Source organism: Aedes aegypti, chromosome 2 (genome assembly GCF_002204515.2).
Source record: "Aedes aegypti strain LVP_AGWG chromosome 2, AaegL5.0 Primary Assembly, whole genome shotgun sequence".
In the NCBI taxonomy this organism is placed as follows: Eukaryota; Metazoa; Arthropoda; class Insecta; order Diptera; family Culicidae; genus Aedes; species Aedes aegypti.
The window spans coordinates 186,897,864-186,907,112 of record NC_035108.1 but is presented as its reverse complement, the minus strand read 5'-3'; the positions used below and the strand labels follow the sequence as shown (position 1 = coordinate 186,907,112).

Sequence of the window (9,249 nt, the reverse complement as noted above, 5' to 3'; positions counted from 1 at the left end):
TTATCTGTCAAATCATACACTTCACATTAATTATCACAACTCCAGGTCTGAAAGACTTCCTGTAAAAGCTGGTTTTTCCCATGGCAGAATTTATGACCAATATTATACAATATTTTCACATCTGACTTATCTGAGTTACCTCAGGGATGTCAAAAATCCTTGTTTGCGGATGACACAGGCCTCTCCGCCAAAGGACGAAGTCTGCGTGTTATCTGTAGTCGATTGCAAAAAAGTTTGGATAGTTTTTCTTCATACTTGCAAAAATGGAAGATTTCTCCTAATGATTCCAGAACTCAACTAATAATATTCCCACATTAACCAAAAACTCTTTATTTGAAACGTTCAAGTAGACATGTCGTCACGATGAGAGGGGTTCCAATAAATTGGTCAGATGAAATTAAGTATCCAGGGCTCATGCTAGATAAGAATTTAACTTTCAAAACCACATTGAGGGCATTCAAGCCAAATGTAATAAATATGTAAAATGTCTCTATCCCCTCATAAATAGAAAATCAAAACTTTGTCTCAAGAACAAGCTTTTGATATTCAAACAAATTTTCAGGCCAGCCATGTTGTATGCTGTATCAATATGGACTAGCTGTTGTAATACCAGGAAGAAAGCTCTGCGGAGAATTCAAAATAAAATTTTGAAAATGATTCTGAGGCTTCCTCCCTGGTATAGTACCAATGAGTTACATAAAATATCCAATGTTGAAACATTGGAACAAATCTATATAAATAAAAATGGAGTGGTGTTTGTATGTCACGAAATAACTTGAGAACGGATCAACGGATTGAGATAAGTTTTTCACTGTTGCACTCGACAAGGGATGCGACGTGTTCGTGTAAGAAAAAAGTTTGGGAAAGTCTACGGAATAATCGGGAAAACTGGAGAAGACTCAGGTGTCATTTTGTATGGGGGATTACATGACGTTTTACAACAGCCTACTTGATGGCAAGACGAAGTTTGCCGGGACCACTAGTGTCGAATAAAATAATTAAAAATATCCTGCGAAAATCGTTACAATCTTGTATTGCCACGATTAATGCGTTATATATTTAGGTTAAGTTAGAAAACGTGTTTTTTTTCACTTATGAGCATATGAAATCAACACACATGTAAAAATTCTGAACTGCTACGGCAAATGAAATGTAATATGTTGTTAACAAAAATGTTAATAAATGCTAAATTTAGTTTCACCAAATTAGAGTGACAGTGTTGTCTAATAACACAGAATACCTAGATATAAGAAATGAATGTAATATTTGAATTGGTACTAATAAAGAATACAAAAAATAGTAGTTTACACAACAAGTTGCAGAATGATTATTTTTACGGCACGAGTCGTACATTTATCCAACGAGACTTGTTGAGTTGAATAATTACGACGAGTGCTGTAAAAATTGAATTCTGCAACGAGTTTTTTACATCAATTTTTGAAATATCGTAGTAGACCACTTGAGGATATCAGAAAACTTAGGTGGCATCCACAAATTACGTAACGCTCTAGGGGAAGGGGGAGTCGGCTCAAGCGTTACGGTTCATGCAAAAATTTGAAATTTCTCATTCAAAAAGCGTTACGGAGGATGGGGGGAGGGTGTCAAAATTTTCAAATTTTGGCATTACGTAATAAATGGATGCTGCCTTATCGAGATGCATTTACCATTATTCCACAATTTCTGATAAATAGTTATGTAGTAAATCATTACGCAACTAAAAGCAGTTGTGCAACGAGAAAGCGTTGCGTAATAGTCATCACACAACTGTTTTCAGTTACAGTTGGCGTTACGAACATCTAACACAGTTGAGCTGTACAAAAACCGAGTTTGGGAGGCGCTGTAGCAATAGTGCAGCATATTTACTAATGCGTATTATCAGATAACAATCTAGGGCAAGTAATCCCTCTTATTATTGTCAAAATTCTCACCACTAGTAGCACATTGTTGATCGTGGTCGAAACATAAAAGTGAGATGGCTCTCGAAGGTAGATCTGCTGTCATAATTGGAGGATCCGGTGGAATTGGTATGGAAATGTGCAAACATTTGCTAAGCAATGGACTGTCGGTAGGCTGAATTGAATGATTACATCTTGGTCAACTAATATCGATGTTAAAATTCTTCAGAAATTAGCTATTCTTGATATAAACGAGCTTTTCCAGGAAATCGAATCAGATATCAAACGTTGCAATGCATCTGCAGATGTTGTGTCGATAAAGTGTGACATCGCCAATAAGTCAAATCTAAGTGACGTGATCTGTAATCAAGTGTATACAAAGTTTGGATACATAGATTTGCTCGTCAAATCAGTGGCGATTCTAGACGAGCGAAACCCAAACCGAATGATTGCCATCAATTTGGTGAGGAATAGAATAACACGAAAGATTTTCTGTTGAAGTCAACTTTAGTTTCTAGTTTAGAGCGGATTACTATTTTAGTCAGATGATAAGCTAAGCAAACAACATCAAACCGTTTTTCAGACAGGCGTTATAAACAGCTCTTTGTTGGCATTGAAGCTAATGTCGAAGGAGTATTCTGGTGGCAGAGGTGGCACGATCGTGAACGTGTCTTCCATTGCAGGATTGGAACCATCGTGGATGTGTGTATACGCAGCTTCCAAGTTTGGCGTTACGGGATTCTCTCGGAGTTTGGCTGTATGCAATATTCTTTAATCAAACTTACAGGTAAATGCTATGAACTTTGCTTATTATTAAATTTAGGATACCCAGATTTACAATCGAACTGGAGTTAAATGTATAACCATTTGCCCTGGGAAAACGGATACCGGATTGCTGAAGCAGTTTCACGATAAAGAAAATTCACTATTTTCTCGAAAGGAATCCAAACCGACAGATTACGATTCGCAAAGGTTTGTGATAACTTACTAAGTGACATGTTTGCAATATGAATACATTTCGATATACTTACAGTCCGAGTGTCGTAGCGGAGTGTCTTTTGAAGGCCGTATTGGATGGAGAAAACGGTTCGGTATGGATTGCCAACGGCGGAAAGACCTATAAGCTGGAACTTCCAGAAAATCAGTTTTTGAATCTAATAGCCGGCAAACAAACTTAGTTATGATTTTATTTCTATATTTCTATTGGAGTAAAATAAAACTCGCTTAGATGTGGTATCTGCTCTAATAACTATTCTTGCTTACTTTAACTCAATAAATCGATTGTGCTACTTTTCCCCGAATGTTGGTTCCCCGAATGCCAGTTCCCCGAATGACCCGTTTCCCCGAATGACCCGCTTCCCCGAAAAGAGTAGCAGTTCAAATAGGTGCTATAATAGTTTTCAGTGGCAGGATGGTGAATTAGAAAGAACGATAAGCAATCAAAAGAAGGAGGTATTTAATCATTCTGGATTAAAAATTTATTGCCTAAAATGCCGAGGACGATAAAACTCGTAAGAACCGCCAATCAAATAAAGAAGGGTGCATGTTAGATGACCAGTACGTTCACCCTCCTGAAATGTATAAAGTTATGACAAATATGAGTGCCAAAAACTTTTCAGGGAAGTGGGCTATTCGGGGAAACGGGATATTTGGGGAACTGGCATTCGGGGAACTGGTGTTCGGGGAAAAGTAGCACAACCCAATCAATCATGTCTACAAATCCCGTATACTTGTTGTCCCTCATTGGTCTATATTATTTTTATAAATTCATGTGTACCACGTTGACAACTGTTATTACAGAGCAAAATAAACTTGGAATCACTTCGTATTTGTTTGACTTGAACAACAAGCCTAATCTAAGAGGGGGGGTAGGTCCTTCGCTAACGATGTCTGTGCCTGAGAAGCACGCCCGGTCAGAGCAAGCCGACCTGTTGCTTGCTGAGATGCGATCCAAGCGGAGAGTGAAAAGCAAATGACGTCAACTTTTTTATAGATTTGCTTGAAATCAACGTTCTCTTTAAAAACAGTTATTAAACTATTTGGGCAGGTATGTGGAATTCAGTAAGTAAACGACATGAACCTTTGATCTATTTTTGTATTTCGATTGAGGTGATAATCAAGGAATTTCGTTAAGCCAGCAAAAAGATATTAACGTTTAAAATATTTCATGCTAACGTAACGCTCTTGGTTTTGAAATTTCAATTTCACTCCTGTATAGAGAAAAAAGGCGTAGTTTTTCGTCAAAAAAAAAAACGTTGAGAATCGAGTTGCGACGCGGCGAAGTTGATTATAAATCAAACTTCGTACGTTAGTGGACCCATTTTTAAACGCGAAGCAGTTTTAACTGAAATTGTATCCAACCAGAGCGAACCAATACCAACAGCTTTTAGCTTAACATGTAAGCGAACGGCTATACTGCCCATAAACGCATAATTGTCCCATGTGAATAGGAAATCCAGCAAACATGGGACTGACATGCGTTTATGGGCAGTATATGAAATCAACTATTGTTTCGGTGGTGCTGATCTATTTTCATTAAAATTTTGTTCAGCCACACCGACTCCACCAGTATAAATATCGTGTTTTTGTTTGAAGAAAATATATCAACGAACGCACAACACTCGCCTTTTCTTCTTATATAACATGTTGATAAATCCATGCAGAAGCCGTATGATGAAATAAAAAGATATTTTAATTTGATGTTGTCTGAATAATTTGGAAGCACTTGGTGCACTTTTGCTGTTCAGAAAATTACGTTTTCCCCATCATGCCTCTTTGTTCAGAGTACGCATAAGTTGTTTCGAATTTTTCGCTCTCAATTCAACAACTCGTAATGACCGCGAGTGCTACCTCTCCTATGTTGAAAATAAATGACTACAAAACAGGGTTTCTGCTCCACACAGCAGACTACTGACTGACATCGCTACCAGCCAGCACCTCTCTTTTATTTCATGTCTGGGTATCAACATATTCATATCTATTTCTACTACCTCTACAATCCTTATCCAAAACATCTCCACTGCAGGGTGTGTGATGTACCTGCTCTCAAACACTCCTCCTCATCACACAACCTTCAAACCGCACATCTGTCAACCGCGCTCTCTTGTCCTCTAAGCTCCTCCTGGCACCGAGCTTCTCCTAGCTACCGAACTCCTCCTAGTCGAACTTCTCCTGACCAGCTGCACCATCATCCTCTTAGTCAACCGCGCCGTTCTCAAAGCTCCTCCTGACATTTGGGTTCCTCTCTTCCGTCCTCTTCGATCAGCCAGCATCCGCACCTTTAGCTTCATTCTCAGTATCTTGGCCTCCAACTCTTGGGTAACTCGTCCAAGCCTGGGAGGGAGAAACCGATACAAAATTTATGTACGTCATAGTGAGCCGAGATTCTGCTGTCACGAACTGTCACTGTGAGCCCAGATCTTGAAGAATGGATAAACTTGATAAAAGCGCGTAATTGATCAAAACAATTTTTTGCATTCCAACAAAGTTGACAACAGTCGGTTGAAAATCAATTCCTGCAACACCCAAAAGCAATGCCACGATAGTACCTTTTAATTTGATCGAATATAAAGTAATAAAACACGCATCTTTTTACTGTTTTCCAAACATCATTAAAATTGAATGCACATAAAACTATGGCCCTTTTTCCAAGTTTGTCCAGAAAGATCGAAGGTACACAATAAAAAAAATCTTGCGATTTTCCCCAAGCCTGCCTTGATTGTCGTTGGCGAGCGGGAGTTCTTGCAATTTGGAAAAGTGTTGTGTCATATTTCGTGTGTAGTATCGGTGCCTCCCACCCAGGTCCAAGCCACCTCCCGTCCAGACTCCACCTCCCGTTCAGGCTCTACCTCCTTACCGAGATTCTGGTTCTTCGTCCAGGTCATGTCTCCTCGTCCAGGTGCTTCCTCGTGGTCCCTCATTGAAGCCGCCTCAGCGTCTTCCAGGCGTTCCTGGGCCCATAACCTGTTGGCTTACAACAAACTCAACGAGGGATTTCACAATCTAAAGAATAAAACACCTACAATAACTTATTTATTAGATGTGTCTCACAAGACGGTCGAATTCGCTCTATAACAAACAGAACGCAACAACAACACGCCAGAGCGTACTTTTTCTCTTTCCTCCTATATTACGGTACAGCACTGCCAAATCACTTGCTCTAAAGATCATTCACAGTGAGGCGAACACTGTTTCCTCCAATTTTCCTCCTCAGTATGAGCACGTTTAATAATTTTCCTCCATATCTCCTCTTGAAGCTTAGTTCTCTTTCCACCACATGTGTCCTCCATTCCTTATTACATCTCGCTGGATCACTTAGGGTCCAGTGGCCTTCATGATCCAGTGGCCTTCATGCGAGCGAGCGAGCGAGCGAGAGAGAGAGAGAGCGAGAGAGAGAGAGAGAGAGAGAGAGAGAGAGAGAGAGAGAGAGAGAGAGAGAGAGAGAGAGAGAGAGAGAGAGAGAGAGAGAGAGAGAGAGAGAGAGAGAGAGAGAGAGAGAGAGAGAGAGAGAGAGAGAGAGAGAGAGAGAGAGAGAGAGAGAGAGAGAGAGAGAGAGAGAGAGAGAGAGAGAGAGAGAGAGAGAGAGAGAGAGAGAGAGAGAGAGAGAGAGAGAGAGAGAGAGAGAGAGAGAGAGAGAGAGAGAGAGAGAGAGAGAGAGAGAGAGAGAGAGAGAGAGAGAGAGAGAGAGAGAGAGAGAGAGAGAGAGAGAGAGAGAGAGAGAGAGAGAGAGAGAGAGAGAGAGAGAGAGAGAGAGAGAGAGAGAGAGAGAGAGAGAGAGAGAGAAGAGAGAGAGAGAGAGAGAGAGAGAGAGAGAGAGAGAGAGAGAGAGAGAGAGAGAGAGAGAGAGAGAGAGAGAGAGAGAGAGAGAGAGAGAGAGAGAGAGAGAGAGAGAGAGAGAGAGAGAGAGAGAGAGAGAGAGAGAGAGAGAGAGAGAGTGAGAGATAGAGAGAGAGAGAGAGAGAGAGAGAGAGAGAGAGAGAGAGAACATTTCCATATTTTACTTGCATCTCTTTTGGATGTCAGCTTGATTCGGTCCTGTGTGGCACCAGGGGCTGCTTCTCAATGCTGCATCCCAGAGGTTCTCCTAGAATCTTTCTAAGGGTGGTTCCGTCCACGTGGTACCTTCGTCGTTGGTAGGTTCCTTCCGATCGTACAGCGTTCAACTGGGTTCTTGATGGCTAGTTGGTGGTGGGTTGATTGACGTCCTAAGTGCTCGCTGACGGGTTCGGCAACGCATCATATATCGAGCGGGGTAAACCAGCCGGACCTCACTACCGCCCCCACCTCCAAAACTTTTATTACCTCTTCCCCCGTGGCGTCTGGCACACCAATGGCGTTGCTCGTTGGGCACCAGCACCAGGTTCGCCGACCGTTGGTTCCTAGGGTGGTTACAAGGATCCACGGGCCCTTGAGGTGCGCAAGCTTCCCACGGTAGCTTCGTGTTTTCTATGCATCGAACTAGCTGATCCTCCACTACGGCTGACGACGCTTTTCCTGCGGAGTTCGTCTTGCCAATTCGACCACGAGGATCTATCAGGGAAACCCCAAAACGCTTTCCACAGGTGAGTTATCCGAACAACATACTTTTCTTTTTAAGTTCGATATCGACGTCTATCTTTCTTGACTTCTGGATACATCCTGCTCTTTCTTCTATCACAGTCCATTTCTCTTCCCATCTCTCTTCTCTCTTTCACTCTCATCCGAATATCGACTGGGCCTTCAGGGATACCACATTCGTAGAGCAGGTACCATTACGACGAGATGTGAATTGTTTTCGAATGTCAGGGTTGTAGTAAGGGGGGGGGGAGTCATTAAACAAATTTTATATTACCTAATATCCCTTACTTACTGAATAACGCCACAATCAAACAAAACACCTACACTGCGGAACACGTTTTTGTCTCTAGTATCAAAATATCTCTATTCACTCAATTAAGGGTTGCTGAATCCATTGCAGTTTACAGAAATATCATAGCACGTCTAGTTTTTGAGATATTGGTTGTTGAAAATGCAAAAATTGACTATTTCAGCCAACTTGCATGCAAGTTTGCCAGCTTGTAAGGCAATTTATTCGCATAATTTGTCACAGAATTCAAACTTTATGTGTATAACAATACTTATCATCAAAGTTTACAATATTTTTGGTGCGGAAAAGTTATTTTTTGATGGTTTAGAAAAGTATTGTATTTTGCCATATAAGAGAAACGAAGAATTTTGTATGGAGACTGCAAGCATGTTGAAAAAGATCGGTTAAATCTAAATTTGATCGTGAAATTTCAACCAAAATATATCTAAAACGAAAGTTTAAGTCCTCTTTTGCATGCTTGGTGAATACGATCACAAAAAAGTTTGATAAAATATGCCTCAAATTTTAGGTAAACATCAATTAAACCAATGTTTTATACAACTTTGGCGACCTGTAGCTAAAAATTGTGACGCGCTGGGAAATTTCTGTGAACGGCATCAGATTCAGCAACGCAAAATCTACTAGAGACACATAATTTGATCCTTGAGACATGCAAAAATGTCATTTTTGTTGCGCTGTGCTATCTGCTGATGGTTCCGCGTTATTTGTCCGAACGCCATTTGGCTGAAAGGGTCATTTCTCCGAATGCCGTTTGGTCGAAATTGAAAACAATAGTGAACTATACTGCCCATTAAAACATAACTGTCCCATATTGATTTTCGAACCAATACCTTTTTTCATCGCAATATGTATGGTTTAATACACACTTTACTATGCATATCACAATTTACATACTTTGTTTGAAAATGTTGCGAAAAAATATGAGCTTGGTGCAGTCCCATATTGAAAAATAAAGGCATAACAGTCTCTATATGAACTTTCAACTCAGTTAGCAACTGCAAAACGTAAATTGTGTTCAAGTTTATATTTTTCGCTGATCAGTAGAAGCAAAATGAGTAATCTGTGTGGTGGTGCTTAATAAATAAGGCGTGCAGAAATATGTTAGAAAATTTTGAAAATTTTCATGAGCAAACAAACTTTAAACTTTGAGCGCTATTTTCTCAATGCCTACTTATTCCATATGGGACAGTTATGTCTTTATGGGCAGTATAGTTAGCATGCATTTCTAATGAATTTCAAAGAACCTCACAAATGATTAGCTCTTTAGTGTTAGTTCAAGAAACAATCAGTGCTGAAAAAAGAACATCCTAAATGTAAGCAATTTTTCACTTCTCTATTGGTGGTAATAGCTGCCAGCATTGCGCTTGTAGTCAGTTAGCTTTTGACAGTACCTAAAACGGTTTGCGACTAATTCGTCCTTCTGTCGGATCGGCTTGCTTTGATACCTTGAATCGTACTTAGTAAATTATTTCACAAGTTTTGGCTTCT

At 40.2% G+C, this 9,249-nt stretch overlaps 1 protein-coding gene across 1 annotated transcript; it reads left to right on the top strand.

The window, feature by feature from the left end:
• The first annotated feature begins 1,614 nt into the window (after positions 1-1,614).
• On the top strand, positions 1,615-3,144 carry LOC23687967 (alcohol dehydrogenase 2). Its single transcript, XM_011495335.2, has 5 exons — positions 1,615-2,065; positions 2,125-2,358; positions 2,479-2,652; positions 2,719-2,867; positions 2,929-3,144. Exons 1-5 carry the CDS (start codon positions 1,973-1,975, stop codon positions 3,071-3,073), a joined length of 795 nt encoding a protein of 264 aa, XP_011493637.2. The 5' UTR covers positions 1,615-1,972; the 3' UTR covers positions 3,074-3,144.
• The last annotated feature ends 6,105 nt before the right edge of the window (positions 3,145-9,249 follow it).